Below are 20,796 nucleotides of genomic sequence, written 5' to 3' on the forward strand. Positions count from 1 at the left end.
GAGGTCTGTGCTCTTTCTGCACAGAGACCTGCATTGCAGGGAGAACTAATCCTGATTTCTGGGCATTGGGCTCAAGAAGCTGCTAAGCAGCTGCAATGGCTGGCACTGCACAAATCCCCAAAACCAGGAATATCTGAGCAATACCCTGGACACCCCTGGCACGTGTGTAGTTGGCTGGTTTTGAATCTGTTGGTGCATTGGGGTCTGACTCCCACAGCAGACTGTGAAGGTGCTGCACTGAGTGCAAGAGGATCTCTCAAAAAGGAACCAAATCATTTCCACCAACACAGGGCACCAGGCAGATCCTGCTCATCCTAGTGAGGACACAAGAGATCTTGGAAGCTTTCTGAAGAGTGAAAGAGCTAGAAAAAAATAAAGGAAAAAAAGGGCCAGCAGAGATATGTGTAAGAATGAGGCCATGCTCAGTTTATTTTGTTGTCTTTTAAGATAACACCAGATTATCAGTGGGCGGCTCAGAGAGGCACAGGAGCAGCAGGGTGAGCCCTGAGAGCTGAGCAGCAGAGGAGGAGCTGGCCAGCCCCTCCCCAGCTCGATAGCTGTCCTGTTAACAGCCTGGGGCTGCCTCCTCCTCACCTGGGCTGCAGCCACAACTGGGATACAGCAATGGGAATAAACCTCATCCCAGGGACAGCAGCTGGGGAATAAACCTCATCCCAGGGACAGCAGCTGGCAATAAACCTCATCCCAGGGACTGGGTCACTGCTCGCTCAGCGGGGTGGCACAGCCACAGGGACAAGGACAAGAGCTGTGTGCAGCTGTGGGGAGGCTGCCCAGCCCAGCCCTGTCCCACATCACCCTGATGAGCTGCTGGCACTGCAGGGAGGGCTCTGCAAGGGCTCCCAGCTCTGCATTTCCCCTCAGCACTGCCCCGGCTGCTGCTGTGCCTGAGCACTGCCTGTGGGAGCTGCACAGGACACAGTGAGAGGGTGACACAGTGCAGGGACCGTTCCTTTTCTCAAGTCACAATTATCTCTGCTACCACATTTGTGTCCTTGCTCTGTCTCCATTTAAGTAAGTTACAATTCTCCCACTCTTGTTACTGAGTAGATGCAGATGCCACTTTGTTCCGTGTGATTTATAGCCAGTAGCTAATGTTCAGTTATAATTCCCCATTTTAGACATGAAAAATAGCCTGTAATGCTCAACACAAGGGCCTCTCAACAATGATATATAATTTAAAAATTAACACGAGGACAGAGGAGCCACGGGATTTTGAACTAGGGACTCTCTCATTCAAAGGTTAAATCTCTACAAGGTGAGCTAAAGGAATTAGTTGAGTTATTAAGTAAATGCCTCTGTTCTATTTTCCCAGCACATTAGCTGTTGCAGCCTTTTCCAGTTCAGTTGTGTTCCGCCCCAGCATGCTCAAAGTGCAAATGCTCGTGGCACTGTGTTCACACATTTGCTTTTTTACAATGTCAAACAAACTGGAGCTGTTCAGAGCCAAAGGTCAAAGTGGAGGGTCCTTAAGGAAATCTCCTGGGAAATGATGTGATTGCTCTCATGTCTTTACTGTGTATAAAATCAGGCTTCATACGTGGCTCGTCCTTTCCAAGCATCTTAAAGCTGTAAATGAGTCATGACTCATTCTTGCAACACCTAAGTTATGTAAGTGGTCCTGCTAATTTACTGGAATATTTTGAATAACTAATCATTTCCAGGATCCCACTCTGAGGCCGTGGAATCCTCTGAGCTCTGAAGAGCTCCTTTAGAAACAAAGATGTTCAATCCCAACCTCACACGATGAGGCAAAAGCAGAAGAGGGGACAGAACCTGCATCACCCGACTGGCTCTGCCAAACTCCAGCCATCACCCCCTCTTTGGGCAAATTCAGCAACTCAGAAACCCAGGGAGTGTGGACAGGGAAAGAGCTTGGCTCTGGAGAGGTTTGGGAGGTGGCATTCCTCTCCTGCCTGCTTTCTGTTCCCACTGAGGTGCAGCTCATCTCCTCCGTGTCTCCTGCTGCACTTCGCTTAATGGTCTTGCTCCAGCATCAAATATTGTATTTATGGATTACAAATTTATTGACATTTGACATTTGCATCAGCTTTCACCTGATCAACAGGAGCTCTGACTGCCAAAGGGAGTTATTATGGAAGATTTCAACAGCCATGGGAATGCCAAAAATGTCATTAAATCATATCAGAAAAACAATGTGTTCATAGCATTCATACATTTAGTCTTGCCAGTAAATCTTCTGCTTGATGCTTGGACCACCTACTGATGATACTCAAAGAAAAGGAGAAACAGGGAGAATCGAAGAGATGAATTAAATTAAAACCAAATGACATGACGCCTGGCACAGTGGGATCTTTAATTTTCTACTCTATGAATCCAGAATAAGCAAAAAAAAGCAAAACAAAGCACAGTGGCTTGACTTTCTGAGTGAATTCCCTCCATACAGGCAGGGCTTAACTAAATAATCCTGAGTAATGTGTGCACCCCACATTATTGCATGAGATTTGTATGTGGGAGGTGCAGGATTCAGAAAACATATGGCACATGGAAAACAAATGACAGGGTGTGCTTTTACACTCGTGCTGGCTATACTTATCACTCTTGTTGATATTTTTTTCCAGACATGAAATATGAATGTAGGAACTTTCACCTTAATCTCATTGGAAAAATATCCAGAGTTATTTTTTTGGTGCATTTGTGATTTACAGGAGGCCACCACATAATTCCTGGGAGTACAGACAATGCTATAAAAAACACGGATCAAATAAACACAATTACCTGCCTCATCGTTTTTCCTTGGATGACAAACCTGGGTCTTGCACCATGAGAAGAGCAAGGCCAGCAGATTAGGGCTCCATGGAATTAGGGAGGGAATGAGTGGCTGGCCTGGGAGCCCACCCACAGCCTGTCTGTGCCTGACCAGGGTAGGGTGAGCTCCAATGGAGGCTGATCCTGAGCTGAGCAGGCATGGAGGAAGATTTGAGTTTGCCCTTTGAGTTGTCTGGTGGAAGAGCAGCCTGTTCACCTCACACAAACACAGACAGAAACAGGCCATGGTGATATCCCAGAGGGAGGGAATCTTCTGTGCTGTGCCTGGGGATGTGGATGGAGAGTGGGGAAAAGGAAATGGCAGTGCCTTTAATGGAAGGGGACTGGGCAGCCATGAGGACACAGTTCCAGCGGAGATAGGGGCCAGCAGCATGTCTTGGCCCCCCAAAAGAGTTGGTGTGGTGTGGCCACTGCTGTGCTTGGAGCACTGGCAGCAGAGTGCAATGAAGAGTGGCAAAGGCACTCAGGGAATGGGGCAGAGATGTTCTCCCAAGCCTTGGCTGGAAGCAGGACAGAGGTGGAGCTGGATGGAGATATTGGTGGACATATTATTCACCTGAAGGTTATTGCAATGCAGAAACCACTTTTTTTTTTGATGGGCAGCCACAGCAGGGCACCACTGAATGGGCTGGGACAGACACCCCCAGGTCACCTCGTGGTACAAACTTGGGGGAGTCAGAAATGGGGAGTGTTGTTGAGTTTTCATTAAATGACTGAAACCAGCAGTTCTCCCAGAGGAGAGGACAGACCCACCCTGTCTGCAGGGAGTGCAGGGAGCATCCATTGGCTCTGAGCCCTGGGATCCTCTGCAGTTCAGGCTCCCCAAAGGAGGAATCCTTCTCCTTCCTCCCACCCCCTCTGCTGTGGAACAGCACAGAGCAAACGCTCCTGGCTGGCCCGAGGAAGGGCTGGTGAAGGGAGGCAGAACCTGTACAGAGCACTCTGAGCTTGGTCTGACACAGCTGCTGCAGGAGGAGGAGTGCAGGGGAACAACCACATCAAAGCCACTCCAGCCACCTCTCCTTTCCTTTCAAAAATGTCACTGCAGCACCCTCCTCTTTCTGAAACAATGTTTATCATTGTTCTTCGATTGTCTGGGACAATAAATGGTTAGAAATGAGCATATATCACCAGGAAATCTCTGCCTGCCCCTTCCCCCAAGCAGTGTCATAAAAACGTACAAATTCACATTAATAATGAAGTGCATTTCCCCGAGAAGCCACTGTGTATCTCAGGGAGAGCAGGCAAGGTGGCAGTTGCTGCAGAGTTTCCTATTAAAGAGCAGAGCAAATACTCATAAATCTGATGAGGGGCCAAAGCACATGTTAGGGCTGTCTCCCTCTTAATGGAACCTTTTCTGAAATGAAAAAAATATATATCTTGATACATTCAGAGTATTCATTAGACATGACAACCTCCTCCACTCCCCATGGCTCCCTCCCCCTCCTGCTTGGGCTGACCCCCGGCAGAAGAGCCGAGTGCTGCCAGGGCGGGATTTTGGAGGGGAGGAGGAACTGTTTGCTTTTAATAAAGGGATTGTGTAAATTCACTGCGATGGACAAGCTCCCTCGTGGCCCCGTGTGTCCCTCCTTCCTCACTGCAGCCCCTCCCGGTGTGTGCCCCTCCTGGGTGATCTGCCATTCCCACTGTCCGTCTGTCTGTCTGTCTGTCTGTCTGTCCATGGAATGGGAGCACACAGAGCCATTCCCATTGTCTGTCTGTCTGTCTGTCCTCTCCACAGACCCTGCCTGGGTGCACAAACACACCCAGCTCCAAACTGAGGTGGGAAGAGACAGCAGAATAAGGCCTGAAGACTACAGCTTAATAATCATGAATTATCTGTTAATTATCCCAATAAATAGTGAAAAATCTCTTCCTCCTTTCCTCCTCCCATAAAGCTGTATCTATAATTTTCCTCATTTTCCATCTGTGCTCCATCATATTTGCACTGAGTGATCATCCTGCTAAATTACATTATTTTTATTGAAAGGTGCTTTGGAGGGCTGGATACTGTTCATGGCTTTTCCTTTTGTTATTGATCTTTGTGATCCCATTGCCGAGGTGTAAAATATATAAATAAGGCTCAGGTACCCTTCCTTTGAAATCTCACCTGGTAGAAATGTTCTGCTATAGATTATGAAGGCTGTAGCATTTAATAATATCAGGCACAGCAAGGAGAAGGCAAGATTTTGATGTCCTTATGAATAGTGAATGCTGGAGGAGGCTGGCACTGTTCAAGGTCAGTTAAAATCTGCTCCAAAGTTGCTGTTTCTTTGTGAGCAGAGGAGCTCCTGCCTTGGAACTGCCACATGCAATGTGTTTGTACAGAGCCCAGGAACGATGTGGGTTGACCCAGCAGGCTGGAAACTCAAATGCAATGGTAAATAATACTGATCTTAATAGCAACCTGTAAAACCTGTAAAAACTTCCTAAAAAGCCAGGAAATCTGCACAGATCCACCGGTGCTGCCACGGCCTGATGGATCATCTGGCCTGGCTCTGCTCTCAGGGAGGTCAAGAACACACCAATATTGGGTTTACAAGGATGATGGCTAGATTGAAAAAATGCTATCCAAGAAAAAATGTTCAATTAAAAAAATAAATCTGGATCTACCACTTCAGGTAAACAGTAATAAATTTCAAAGGATTAAGAGAACTGAGGCTTCAGCAGGACAGGATTATTTTGAAGGAGGGCTGATGGTTTGGAGGGAGTTCCTTGCTTCAGCAGGATTTTGCTTCAGCAAAAAGGCCAAACTGTTTCTTTTCCTAGCTCTGTCTCCTCTCATTCGATTTTACCCTGTTTATCCTAACAAAAATCTATTTTAAAATGGAACTTCCCCACAGACTTTTTTTTCCATTGAGAACCATCATTTTCCAAAAAGACGTTGTCAGGAGAATGCCATTTGAATGGAATTATCAAGACTTCCACGGGATGAATCCTCTTTTTCTGGCTGATGACACGGGGAGCAGAACCCTTGGTAAATTCTGCTTACAAAATTGTGGTGACACCACTGCAGGCAGGCACATCCCAGCATGTCTGATTCTCCTGGAAGGATCTCTCAGCTTCTAATATTTGTTGCTAAGAAGAAATGAAAGTTGAAGAGCAAGCTAAATTCCCTAAAATAGAATTTTGTACCACTGATTCACACAATTGTCCTTGACCATGTAACAGCCATAGTGGCTAAGAGTGGAACATGATCAGAGCAGCTCCTCCTGCTTGAGAGGGATGAGAAAATAAAATCCAGAGAAGAAAAAAATCTATTTTGGTATACTTAACACATACAGTTATCTACATGTCCTATATATCATTTAACAAATTGCTTTGCAATTCTTACAGGGCGTGGTATAATGACTGATTTAAAATCACTGCATTGCTTAAACTGCATTGTTCTTCATCAAGTTGAGTCATTTTTATGTGAAGTGTCAAGCTCTCTAACAAATAACTGCTGCCAGACAAATCAAGTTCCTCATCTTAAAGCTACGGCTAAATAGTTTATAGCTTTAATCTGCTCACTGAGGTGTGCAGTCTATGACAGTAATTATAAATGCAAGGAGAAATTATAGCTGAATGCTTTAACTGCATTAGGAGCCATTTGATGAACAATCATGATTGCCTGCTCATTTTCAACAATAGAGGGCAAGTTAGTGTCAGTGCATTAGAGGATTTTCAGTTCTGCTCTGCTCTTTCTTCCATTTACCACAGAATGTCAGTTGTCTCCTATAAAGTAGAAAAAAAAGCACCGCAGAAGCTTTAAACTTGATGGTTAAAAAAGACAAAGGAGGAAACAGAGAGAAAAACTGTTTATCGTTATGACTTTTTTTTTTGTTTTGCACAGCCTTACTTTCAAATTAGTTCATCTCAGGTAGCTGCCTGTTCACTTATCAGGGTCTTTTGAAACAGAAATCTCCCCATAAGGTTGGGTAATTTGACTTTATGGAGATTTATTTCTATCAAAAGTTGCAGCCAAGGCCACAGAGAGCCTCAGTTAGTGACCAGTTCCAAGCCAATCCCACCTGGCTCTAAAGTGAGAAATACAAATCTGCCCTGCCTTTTTCCTCAGAACAACATAAAAATTCTAATTCAGTTGAAGAAATGAACAAACGTTCTTCAAGGTACAAGTCAATATACAAATTACTTCTAATTAAAGCCATGTTTCCTAATGTTCATGGGTTTTCTGTGAAGAATAGCAATAAAAACAAATTTGAAGTGGGTTAAATGAAAGAGAATAGAGATGTCTGATTGTTGTATATTACACATAATCTTACTTTATATTACTAAACCCATATCACTTAGAAGAATTCAGGAAAACACCAAAGATGACTATAAAAGAGATATATATATCTTTTTACATTTAAGAAGAATTTATAGCAAATTTCTTATAAACAGCCTCACAGAGGTCTTAAAAATAAATCTATACCCATAACACATTTTTCTACAGTACTAACCTAGATTATTCATTTATATTTTTAATGATAGCTAACATTTGACAATATAACCTCTACTAGTAAATGCCATTGAAATATAAAGTACTTTATGTATCTCTATACTTCAAGTATTCTTTCCACTGTTTTATTTCCATTTATTTCAATCCATAGTCTCTATTTTTATGCCTATTTCACTGCAATATTGCCTGCAAGAAGGAAACATAAATGCATGTGTGTGTTTTAAGGATCTCAGCTTTATATTTCTCCTTTCTAAATACTCTGCTCTCCTCTGTTATTATTCAAATGTATACTGGATCTTAAAAATAACATGGTAAGAGTAAGTAAACTCTGAAAATCCCTGTTATTTGATTTAGTATCCTTGCAGATTTCTGAAGAATCCATATGAATAAACTCAGGCCTCCCCACTCCCAACCTCGTCAGAACTTCAGGGAGGCTTTTGGCTCCGAAACTGTAATAAAATCTTTACAATGCCATCCCAAATACCCCATCATTTCAGACAATTTGTGCTATCATGCATACCAACTGAAATTATAGCTCCAGATAACAGTGCCATCACTCTGTCATTGCAATTTAAATATATTTTTTCAAAGGTAAGATACAACCTGCATCTTGATATAAATTAGAAATGGATGAGTATTACGAGGACAGCAATTTCTCGGCATCCAGAGGCAGGAAGGACAGTCCCTTATTTATGTAGTTACACATCACCTGAATAATATGTCTCCGTGCAGGTTATTACAATGCAGAAACCACTCTTTTTTTTCCCCTTGAAGATTTTTTTTCCTCCCCTTTTGTATTTGTTCCTCCAATCCTCAGCAACACTAACGTGTTTACAAAGGTGGGTGTTTGGTTTGCCTCTGAGTAATAACACGGTGCTTTGAAGACCAAATCTGAAACATTTGTCACACATTAAGCCATGAATGTGCCAAAATAACTGTTGTATTAATATATCTGGCAGATAGCTTTTGTTTGATAGTCCCCAAATTATTGGTTTGCTCTGGTATCTCTTGTGTGAAAACTATGAATGGCAGAGTCTTAATAATCATTTGGTGGGGAAGGAAACAAAGTATGGGATGTTTATCCCTACCCAGTCTCTGGGGGTGTTGATTTGGAGTGGCCAGGTAAACAAGCAACACTCTAATGTTGGGTTAAAGTGCCCAAATAGATACTTTAGGGTATTATCCCTATTTAGAAAACAAACCCCTCAGGAGTGAGATGGAATTTTGCTGGCTAAAATATGCAGGAAGCATAAATCTCCTCCAATGCAGACAGCACGTACAAGATGTATGCAAAACTTAAATCTTACTGCACTTGAACACTGACATTATACTCCATGGCAATAGCTTACAGTACCAGCCCAAAGTAACCCCTTGATCAGTGGCTTAAATTATTCAAAAGTAGCATTTTTAATGGAGCTTAAGTGACACAGAGCCCTCATGCTGGCTTTGGCAGCAGAAAGTGTTTCCTAAAACATGAATATTTGCAGCAAATAAATGGGAAATCTTCCCCCAAATGGGGACTGAACCCCATCCTCTCAATCAGCCAGAGGATGGCCACAAAGTCAAGGTGGCATCAGTGACAACTCACAGCACATCTTTAATTTTCACCATCTGACAAATTAATTTTCTGAATGTTATTCAGTAATGAACACCTTGGAGAAAACCTGGATCTGCACATGGTTGTTCTGTGAACACAAGCAGAGCCTGAGTCTGCTGGAGGAATTGCTGGGAACAACTAAACAGAGCCCTCCTGGAAAAAAAACTGGTTAGAACAAAAAACTTCTGTTTGGACTTTTAGTTGATGTTCTGCATATTTATTTCAATCAAGAATATTCAAGTTTGTGAATCAAGTAAAATTAAAAATGCAAAAATGGTGTGGCATCTGAATATTACATTACATGTTATAAACATTGGTTGTGGCAACTGGTGTATCTTGCAGCAAAAAAATAGCAACACTAACGCAGCAGTATCCTACTAACAGGTCTTGGAAATATTAAGCTTGTAAAAAATCTCAATTAAGCAGCAACTCCCCCAGGTTATACGAGAACTTGCACTGAAGTCAGTGATGTTTATGGATTGACTTCCACCAACACGAAGCAAAATATAATCAAACATCTTAAAGATTAAAAAAGGAATGATGGAGAGAGAGGTTAAAATGATGTGACAAAAAAGGCCACTCACAGTAGCAAGTGTTTAAGTAAGTGTAAAATATTAAAATATTTTACAAAACTGAACATCCAAATATCAACAGAAGAATAACTGAACTTCTCCATAGGAACTTTTCAGAGCTATTTGTAGATTCTCAAGGCTGTGTTTGAGATTATGAGAAACTTGGAATAATTGAGATTTTGCTAATTTGACTTTTGAATTTTCTTCTTTTTCCCCATCCAAATCAGATTTATTGGTGTGCTAGCACTGAGTGAGGTAATAACCTTTTGGGTTTCAGTGCTCTTTATCTGCTTTTTTCCATTCTCACTGCAAAGAGCAGCACTTAGTTCTTGCATTCCACACCGAAGTGCAGTGGATGTGAAATGATTTATTCTTAGGAACAAAAGAGAAATGGGCAAACAGCTATTTTGCAAATAACGAGCAGCAACATTTCTCTCTAGGGCAGTGTGGGTTTGCATTGACCAAGCTCTCTTCCTGAAAACGTTATAAAATGGATGTGTGCATGCGGGGGAGGAGCGGCGCAGCATACACGATGCATTTTATACTCTTTTCCTACTTTTACCAAAGCACGGAGCCTGACGGAGCCTCCTGGAAATGCTGAAATGAAAACTCACTATAGAGCATGCATACCTTAAGAGTTATTCTTCATCCACTTCTGCTACAAATTGTGAATGGTGTTCTGGTGACTTGCTGTGTGTTTTGCTTAGATGAAGTTTTACTGCATGTTTGCTCGCAAATGTCCGACAGCACAACTTACATTTGAACTTAGAGTCTGTGTCCTCTTCTCCAGCTATTGTTTCAGGAGACCTTTGAACTGAAACTCTGGAGATTTCTTGCTCTACCTTGGTTTGCTGCTCCACAGCCAGCCTGTTCATGTCTTTCATTTGGAAACCTAGGTGGGATTCTAAGTGGCTAATGTAAGTAGAGGGGGTTCGGAACTGAGATGCACAGTCGCTGCAATAAAAGACTGGATGTCCTTTGTCCATGTTTTTCAAAAACTTTGTTCCTCCGGTTTTCCTAAGTTGATACTTGACATTTGCCAACCAGTGGCTGATGGTGGTCATCGACAGTCCAGTGAATTTGGAAATCTGCATGCGCTCTTGTGGGCCTAGATCTGATAATAAATATTTACCTTCAGATGTCTGGAAGAGGCTGGAAGCAAACTGAGCTTGCAAAATGAGCAGATGCTGAGGGTTCCAGTTTGACTGCCTGCCCTTCCTTTTATGCAGAGTGGAGACTTCCGTGGAGACGTCCTCGAAGCGTCGGACATCTATTTCCAACTTCATGGACGGGATCCTTGAGGATGCAGCAGGTTTTGGTGTGGTAGCTTTGGGAAGAACTTTGACCATGTCGGCGATGTCAGACAGAGCGTGCTTCTGCGGTGGAGAAGTACAAGATTGTGCTTGAGCTGACTCAGCTTTCTTGCCTTTGGATTTGGTCAGGTCAATAGGCTGATCATTGTTTTCAAACAAATAGTGCCTGGATACGCTTGCAGGCTTTGGTGGGGTTGGAGCGGGAGATAAAACTGGCTTCTCCATCATGTTTAGATTGGGTTTGTGGAACATGGAAATTGTGCTAGAGCTGGGGCTGCAGCTGGATTGAGGCTGTAAGGGCTCAGTGGCTTTGCCCAGGTGATTGTTCAGGACGGACTGCAGTGCGCTCAGGGGGTTCACACAGGGCAGCTCTGAGGAATGGTTGGCAGTGGCACAACCATTACTGAGAGAAGCTGCCGGTGGCTCCTTGAGGACTGGCTTTTCTTTTCCACTGTCCTCTTTAATTTTGTCTTCTTCTTTCAAGGGACTTGGTTCTGTCTTTTTTGGCTCCGCAGAGGCTTCAGCTTTGAGGGGAGGTTCCCTCTCACTCTGGCTGAGCGAGGCTGGCTCAGCCTGGACGCTCTCCTTAGCATAGTCCTTATGCACCTCCTCCTTGTCCTCAGCCTCCTTCTTCACTTGAGTGCACTGGCTCACGTTTGCTGAGATAGGGACCAGAGGCATCACCTTCCACTTGGGTGCTATGGGCCTCAATTTATTGGTCATGGTTGGCCTGATTTGGAGCACCTGGGATCCCACAGGCAGGGACGGCTTGGCTGCCTCGGAGAGCTGGTAAGCTGCGTGGATGCTGGGATATGCACTCCAGCTGGGAGCTCCGTTCTGAGCTTTATTGATGGCTGTCGTGACAGTGTTCTCCAAGGACTTTAAAATGTCCCCACCACCCTTTGAACCATCTTCTAAATCTTCTTCTCGGAGGTACTGATATTTCATTGTGGGATCCAGGGGTTTCTGAAGAGTGTCTTCGTACTCCTCAGTTTTCATTGCTTTCTCATCTTTGTTCGCATCATCAGCTTTATCTTTTTTACTTTCTTTTTTAAGTTCAGAGGCAGGGCCGATGCATTCTACAGATGATTTACTGGTTGATTTTGAAACGGGGCTGTCACTGGCTGGTGCTTCAGACAGCGATTGCATTTTTTCCACAGCCAAAGGATCCAGAACAAGTTGCTTTCCTTTCTTTGAAGCTGAGCTCGTGACCTTCAAGAAATGGCCAGTGACCATCATGTGGGTTGTGAGCTGCTGCAAGGTATCATGGGAGCTTCCACATTCCATACACTTCAAAATCTGGGATTTGCAGGCCTCGAACTGCCAGGTGTAGCTGGCCCCGTTCTGGTACCCGTAGCGGTTGTTGGAGGAGAGCTGCAGGTTTGCGTTCTTCTGGGGAGAGAAGGTGTCTGAGAAAGACCCTGTCGTGGAGTCGGGGGAGCAAGGCCTGTTCACATCAAACACACGTTTCTTGGCTGGAGTGACCATTTTTGAAGAAATGGTTGGTACTGGCTCCTTCAAAGGCACTTTTTGGTAATGTTTTGTTTTTATCATATGAACACTCAGATCTTGAAGGGAATCAAAAGAGTCACCACAGAACATACACTTCAGAACTTTTTGTGCATCTTCCTTGTCCATGTCCTGGAAGGCCCTTTTCCGGGGCTTGGAGTAGCTGGTAGGTCTGTGCTTGTCCTTTTTGTGGTTGTCATCCTGGTAGTGGCCTGTCTCGTTCATGTGGACCGTGAGCTCTACCAGGGTGTCGTAGGCAGCGCTGCACTGCCGGCAGCGGAACCGGCTGGCGCCCGTGAACACAGTCCCGCACATTTTGCTGCTCTGCCTGTAGAGCTGCACCGAGCTGAACAGGTTGGGCTTGGAGACAGGCCTGGAAGGTAAATTCTGCTGCAAGCTTTTGGACAGTGCGTCTTGGTGCCAATCGAAATCAGCTTTGTTCCCTCCGTTCCTGTTGTCGCAACTCCTCTTTTCAGAGTTGGACAACTTGAAACCCAGCCCCAAGCCTGTCCAGTAAGAGTCCGACAGGATGTTGGCATAGACTGCTGTCATTTTATCCATGCAATCGTGTGCTTCGCTCTGGGCTTTGGGGTGGGCGCTGCTTTTGGGGTCCTGGGGCTCCCTGGAGCAGATGCTTTTGATATCTGCCACATGGTCACTACTGTCACTCAGCAGTGACTCGTTCTCCGCGTCCTGGTTGGATATGTGACTGACAGGGGAATTCTGGAAACTGAAGTTTCCTTTCTGCTCAGGACCCACTTCGTGCTCCTCATCCGTGCCAGTGTCATTGCTGCTCTGCAGCTGAGCAGTGGAGTTGTTGTCATCGTCATCTTCTTCCTCCTCCTTTATATCTTCCTCTTCCTTTAAATCTTCCTCTTGGACATAACCTGAAATGTAATGTCAATATATGAAATAACCTGTTAAAGGATAATCTTTCAGTTCCACTTTTCTGCTTTCACTATGTATTTTCTTTACTGGATTTTGTTTTAATCTATAACTATATTTTCTGTTAGTTCTGGAAGTGGAAAAAGCCAAATGATGTCTCCTTTTCGTGAAGATTGCTGCATTTTGTTGGCAGATGATCATAATTCTTTATAACTGCCAGAGATCCCGAGTTAATAATTTTCCTGTCATGGGAGTATAATTCTAACTGTCCTGTAATGGGACAGTTGGAAAATTCATATGTAAGAATTTAAAGTTTATACTAAAAGCTTCAATTCTATGAAATTGTTTTTAGCCTCAGTGAGAGAAGGGGTTGAATTTGCAAGGAAGAGAAGAAAAATAAGTGCCATAATCTTCCTGGTTCAGAGCATCATCTAGGTACAGTAACCTTTTGCCACTTGATCACCTAAAAATACACTTTAGGATGTACACAAATAATTTATATGTCAAAATACAACATCTGAAAGTGTTAATAGGCATAAATGAAACCCTTTTTTTATAAAAGTAATGTACTGTGTACCATAAAAGCAAATTATGCTTCAGTTAAGTTTTCCTTTGGAAGGTACATACAGTAATTTATTCCTCACAAGATCCTTTGTCCTTCTCTAGGAAAAGCAGAAGTGCCAGACAGCTGCACATCCCCCACAATATGGATAAAATTTGCTGCTTAATTAGGCATTGACATGTTTACTATAACCTTTACAGAAGAGTAACTTGTGCTGAGGAATTCTCTTTTTTTTTTGGTGTCTGTGTAAGATACTGACACAATCTCATGTAAGTGGGAGAAATAACCAGTTCCAGAATCTCCAGAGGCTCTACAGGGAAGGCAGAGAGGGATTCTCCATCAGGAGCTGTAGTGACACACAAGGAAGAATGGCTTCAAACTGACAGAGAGGATGTTTGGCTGGGATATATGGAAGAAATTCTGCCCTGTGAGGGTGGGCACACCCTGGCACAGGTGCCCAGAGCAGCTGTGGCTGCCCCTGGATCCCTGGAAGCGCCCAAGGCCAGGCTGGATGGGGCTTGGAGCAGCCTGGGAGAGCAGAAAGTGTCACCCATGGCAGGGGTGGCACTGGATTCTGTGACTCTGTGCAGAAAGCGCCATCAAAATTTCACAAAACCATCAGTCACATTTGTTTTAATGGTTTAGGGGTTTGGGCGGCTTTAAAAACACATTTCAGTGTCCTCCCTGTAAAAGCATTTCTGTTTATGTAAATGATTTAAATTGCTGTGGGCATTTTAAGGACAGTGGAGACCAGTTCTGCAAGACAACCTCGGCTACAAGAGATGCTCGTGTTCTTCCAACAGGGCTTTTTAGTAAGATTTCATTGGACATGAAGGGATGGAGCTGGTTAACAGAAATAACATTAATTTAAGTGGACTTTGCATTATTTATTTTAGAAGTAAAGAGTGTCTTGTATCTGTACACCCACATGCTTTAAATGCAGAGTCTGTAATAAGAAGCATAAATTTTGCACGTCACACTGATGTCCATGTAATAAATTGTTGAGTGACCTGTTCTCTTCCCACCAGTTCTCCCCCAGGCTTATTCTGACATTCCAAACCTCTGAGATCCTCATGTGTAGCTGTGTTACAGGGAAGAAATAATATGAGAGAAACCCAAACTCAGTAACTGGATGAATCCTTCCTACCTTTCCTAGATGAGAATTTTTCCCACCCAAATTAAACAGGCCCAGGCAGATGTAAGATGGGAAAAGTGCAGTCCTGAAGAAGTGGGAGACTGAAATGTCACTGTCATTAAGAACTGACAAAACTCAGGAGCTTTAAAGCATTGAATGGAAGCAATTTTTTGGCTTCCTAAACGGAAATGCCACTTTGTTTAGTGCTGATTGACCTCAAGATAGTGTATGTAAAAATCATGACATCAGTAAGGATAATAATATGGATAATAACAAAAAATATAATTCCAAATTATTTGGTTTCTTAATTCCTCTCTGTGTCTTTGTGATTGGATTCATGGCAACCTCAGAATCCTTCTCTAGGATGAGAGCTGCAATAAACAGCTGGTTCTTCACTCTTCAAAAAGGACATTTTCTTAGCCATTTCTGGAATATTTCCACAGAGGAGCTAAAATAAACCAGTTAATACACCTGCAAAACTGGGTTTAAACCCACCCTTGGAGCTGGGACCTTTCCCTGCAGAGAGCACCAAGCCAGGCCCCCAGGAGGTGAATCCAGCACTGACATCCAGGACTACCCTGGCAGTGGCACCACATTATCCATCACTCCTGACCTGAACTGGGGAGTGTCAATACAGCTTTTTGTCAAAAGTGTTCATTCTCACTGTTAACTTTTCCACCAGCGGATACTATTTTTACTCAAATTTGCTCTTTTTCCATGTAGAGAAACATTTATTAAAACACATGTACATATATATACATGTTTCTTTCCAAGACTGGAAAATTTATTTTCTGCCAAGAGAAGGGACAGTGAATCATTGTCCAGAACAACTCTGCTAATCCATGTAAAACCCATGGCACCACCTGCACTTCTTCAGCCATACACACATTCCAGTTTTCCTTGAAACAACATCATCAGGAAAGCAATCTCACAGTGCTAGAAGGTGATCTTGTTTCCTCCTTGTCTGGCTTCAGCTCAAACATCTTTTTGTGTTTGGCAGAAGCTGTTTCTTTCTCTGAAAGGTTCCAAGCAGATAATGGATAATGACCACTTCTCATTCCTCCTTCTCCAAGATGTCGAACTGCATTAAGCACCCACAGACAAATCTTAACCTGGCTCTTTGTAGGAGTTCAGAGCTACAGTTTCATGCCATCTGAAAATCAACTGAAGAGAGAAATGGGCAGCTGGGGGAAAAATAGTTCCCTACTCCATTGCATAACTCCTTATCAAAGACATTTTGGAATTTAATGGGATTAAAACCAACGGAACACTTTAGAAAAGCAATGGAATTCTATGGAAAGAACTCTCAAAATATGAAATTTGCCATAACAGAGTGAATTATAGAATTTCAGAGTTTTTAAGGCTATGTTCAAAATTTCTGTACTACAAAAGTAACTTCCTGTTAAGTTCTCCAAGGTGGAAAGAAAACACAGGGAAAGATTCTTGAGAGGCCCAGAGAGCACCTGGCTCTGAATGATGGATGGAAGGGCCAAAGGGACATTTCTGTCACCTGGCCTGAAAGTCCTGGTATTCAGTTTTAGTGCCAAAGCCAGCTGCAGCCTGAAGAAGGTTTTGAACATCCTCAGAAAAGGCTGAAGATGCTCAGTTGTCTCTTTGCTGGGAGGCCAGTTCATTAATTTAAATAATGGGGCATTTTTTGCAGCTTTTGTTGCTGTTACTATTTACCATCACACCCACTCTCAGTTTGCAGTGGCTCAGCGTGGATCACCACCATGGTGATGAATTTTGTACCCAAAACAACTTGGCACCTCAAAGGAGGGATTTTTCCCAATACTCCTTCGAGGTTTTTTCCCCCTAGAAATTCATTTTTCAAGTAGTTACAGCAGCTGATACCAAGGCATGAATTCCTGCCTCTTGCAAAGTAGGAGAAGCAACACCCACCACCCTCCACTGCAGGAGGACAGGAGCAGCTTCTGCAGGAGCAAGGAAAAGAGTGGCTTCCACTCTGACTGAATCCTAACACACAAAGGCAATTCCATGAAGCCATAACTATTATTTATATACAATGCTGAAATGAAGCTATTTGGGGCTTTCATTTTGTTGTTCTTTAATTAGAGTTGTATTATAAAGTTTTCTATTAAATATCCAATTTCCTACTGGTTAAGAAGGCAAAACACCCCCGAGTTTCAGTGGGCTCTTAGCAGCAAACCAGAACAGATTATGTCCCTTACACTTCATCCTGCACAGTTATGAGCCAAATGATCAGTGGCTGGAGGGAACTGCTTGTGAGTGACCCATAAACTCAAAAACAATAATAAAGCAGAAAAAAACCCAACACAAGCAAAAACAGAGGGGAGCTGATGTGAGCTGCTGAGCTGAGTGCAGAGGAGGGAAGGAATTATTGTGGAGGTTTTTCTTGAATATTTTTCCTTAAGGATAACATTGTTTGCATAGCAGTTATTGAATAAAAAGCAGCAAGACATCCTTTCAGTCAGTTTGAATCCATTCCATGCCAGGTCCTGGCTGCTGCAGGAAAGGATTCCACCATGGCTGGAGCCAGGAGCTCCAGTTCCTCACACGAGGGCTCTGAGTGTCATCATTTGCCTCTTGTTAAAAATATTTGTTATTTTCTACAAACTCCTGGAACTGACAATGCCACTTTTACAACCAGCTGATGGTGATTGGTGATCCCCAGATTGGATTTCCAACTAAGATGCTCCTAAAGAGTGTTGTGACTGCAAAGAGCTCAACCCCCTTGCCCCAACCACCCCAGCTCCCTCCCTCACACCACACTCCTGTCCTGGCCTCAGCAGGCGAGGTTTGGGGCAGGTGTCACACCCCAGGTGAGGTTTGGGGCAGGTATCACACAGCCACACACCCCAGGCGAGGTTTGGGGGGTTGTCATACACCCCAGGTGAGGTTTGGGGCAGGTATCACACAGCCACACACCCCAGGTGAGGTTTGGGGCAGGTGTCCCACACCAGGTGAGGTTTGGGGCAGGTGTCACACCCCAGGTGAGGTTTGGGGTGGGTGTCACACACCCCAGGTGAGGTTTGGGGTGGGTGTCACACACCAGGTGAGGTTTGGGGCAGGTGCCACACACCAGGTGAGGTTTGGGGTGGGTGTCACACACCCCAGGTGAGGTTTGGGGCAGGTGCCACACCCCAGGTGAGGTTTGGGGCGGGTGTCACACACCAGGTGAGTTTTGGGGGGTTGTCACACACCAGGTGAGGTTTGGGGCGGGTGTCACACCCCAGGTGAGGTTTGGGGCAGGTGCCACACCCCAGGTGAGGTTTGGGGCGGGTGTCACACACCAGGTGAGTTTTGGGGGGTTGTCACACACCAGGTGAGGTTTGGGGCAGGTGCCACACCCCAGGTGAGGTTTGGGGCGGGTGTCACACACCAGGTGAGTTTTGGGGGGTTGTCACAGCCCAGGTGAGGTTTGGGGTGGGCGTCACACACCCCAGGTGCGGTTTGGGGCAGGTGTCCCACCTCCCAGGTGAGGTTTGTCACACAGCCACACGTCCCCATCCCTGTGAGCCCCACTCAGCTCCTGGGGCAGGCACAAAGGCTGCTCTCCAAGATGCAGCATGGCCTGGAAAATTCAAGGCAGACAGTAGCAGCAAATATGCTTTCCTCATTAGTCACTTTAATTGCACCACTGTAAATCACTTTGCTGATGAAAAGAGAAGCCTGAAACTTTTGTCTCCCTTTGCCTTTCTTCTGTTTTCTCTTGTCCTATTTATTGTTGTAGAAAACAGCAGAGTGGCTTTGTAAATTTATAGATTACTTCATTTAAAATCCAACTTTCAAATTATGTTTTCCTTCTTTCATTATCCTGGGTTGCCCTAAGTACCAATCTAAATTTCTTTCAATGGCATGAGCTACCAATCAGAATCACAAAAAAATATATATCTATAGAAATTGAAATTGTAATGAGTCTTACCAGTGTATTGCTAGCACTTTGGTTCATTTGATATGAACTTTGTTTTTTTAAAGTACCACATGGTAAGGCTTTGAAACTTCAGTTTGTAAAAAAAACTGTAACAGCCTTACAGCCTTTGAAGTCACTACTGATATAACTCTGAACAGATCCATTCAAGTTCAACTAACATCAGACAAATGTTTAGTGTATCAGAGGAAGCCACAAAAGCAAGGATTTCATCAATATTTCACAACAGCCTCAGGGAAACTGTAGATTGCAATGCTGTAGGGCAGCTAATGGAATTACACACAAGGGTTTTGTACATTTAAAATAAGCAGCTACTAAAAAAATTACCCTTCAGTTTGATAGAAACTGTATAAAACTGCAGATGGGAAACAATTAAATAGCTACCAACATTTATCCATGTCAGCCTGATAGGTCATTTAATAACAGGTATTTCTTTCCTCCTTTCTTTTTTTTCCTGGTAGGGCAATAATAAAGATTAACATTTATGAAAAGTAGCATAAAATATAGTGCAGCCAAATGAATAATTAAAGATGCTTCTGAAGAATTTGTTTGCTATTGTATGGCCGTGAAGACTGCTCTCCAGTAATGAAGTACATTTATATTAACTACAATTATAAATAGAAAGAAGATGAGGATTATGTTTATGGACACTTGCTTGTTATCCTAAAAAAAAAAAAAAAAATCTTTGGCTTGTTTGTATTGAATCCATGGCTTATCTCATGTTCAGCACATTCTCCTGGAAAAGAGCTGGGCCTGGCTTGGAGCAGGTGGAGGAGAGCACAGGACACACAATAAACCCTGAGAGATCAACGACCAGCATTTCCCTGGAGAGGCTCCTGGGCAGAGAGGAGAATTCAGCCCTGAAAGCACAAGGTTTGGCCTAAAAACAGAACCAAGGTTTAGTCTAAGAACAGATCCACAGAATCATGTTCCTCTTCATTGCTATACTCAGTGTGCAAAGAGCTTGCAGAACCAGCCCTTCACAGCTGGGTTTGGGGGTTTAGCTTGGGAAATGGCTGTTTTTGTTAATAACTGATCAATAATATAATGGAGAGACAAATGATCTGATTACTGTTGTGAAAAGGCTGATTATTGCTTGGCCAAGCCAACTCAAAACAGACCAGCTTGGCTAAATCTAACAGAGCTCATGGAGAAGTTAAGACCCAGCTCAAGAGAGCTCCTAAACCTTTGTCCCCTTTGGGGTAAGAGCAGTAGGAATTACAGAAAATCCAGAGTTTCCTGAGGACTCAGCATGGTGATCCACTGATGGTTAGAGATGGAGCCAGCAGCGTTTCCCCATGTTTTATTAAAGCTCAGAATTCCTGCCCAGCTGAAGATGCTGCATAAAGATGAGCCCCTTGCAAAAAAGGATTGCCCAGAACCTTCTGACTTGATTTTAGAAAATATTAATATTACTTTTAATAATATTTAATAAGTTTTAAAATCATACTACTATAACCTTTGTCTAAAGAGCAGTGGGCTTTTGCATTTTGCTTTTGGATATTCAGTTCCAGTGCAGCTCCAGTAAGATCTGCTTTAAGCCAGACCTGCCAGTAATTCTCATAAATCTGCGCTGGTTACTCAGAGCTGGTTAAATGCTGCAGCATCATTTCTCTCTCAACATCTCTTTAGATAAGGTACATAAGTAGAAAGTGGGAGTATAATGAAATCTGTCTTCTTCATTTGCCTGCTTTGTTTTGATCTTGCATTCCAGGCAATAAAAAACTGCAAATAATTTTGAAGTGTGATTTTTCCCTTGCCGGGATCACTGTGTTAAAGTAAGAATACACAGAGCATCAAGTGGCTGATTTCCCTCTTTATTTTCCTTCCTGGAACATCCTGCTGCATGTGGTGGTCCAAATGAATACCCTGCTTCTTTGGTGACAAATATGATGGCCAGCAAACATTGACTTTTGACCATTAGGCTTGCCTGCACTTGCAGCCACATCACCATCAGAGCACTAAGGCAGCATGAAGGTCATTACCCCGACAGCATCTTCCTTCCACCAACTTCCCAGAGATGTAAGCAATAAGCACTTGCAAGAGATTGATATGATA

At 43.5% G+C, this 20,796-nt stretch overlaps 1 protein-coding gene across 4 annotated transcripts in view; it reads right to left on the reverse strand.

Moving 5' to 3' along the window:
- TSHZ2 (teashirt zinc finger homeobox 2) overlaps positions 1 to 20,796 on the reverse strand; it is a 209,008-nt gene that overhangs the window by 68,902 nt on the left and 119,310 nt on the right. For 3 of the 4 annotated variants that reach the window (XR_010030094.1, XR_010030093.1, XM_063172620.1), the window contains exon 2: positions 10,052 to 13,130. Coding sequence is in view for 2 of the 4 variants with exons in the window: in XM_063172620.1 (XP_063028690.1) it covers positions 10,060 to 13,130 (3,071 nt within the window). In the remaining 2 variants the exon portion in view is untranslated. The remainder of the gene's footprint in view (positions 1 to 10,051; positions 13,131 to 20,796) is intronic. The other variant, XM_063172622.1, reaches the window with a different exon arrangement.

Source organism: Melospiza melodia, chromosome 19 (genome assembly GCF_035770615.1).
Source record: "Melospiza melodia melodia isolate bMelMel2 chromosome 19, bMelMel2.pri, whole genome shotgun sequence".
NCBI lineage: Eukaryota > Metazoa > Chordata > Aves > Passeriformes > Passerellidae > Melospiza > Melospiza melodia.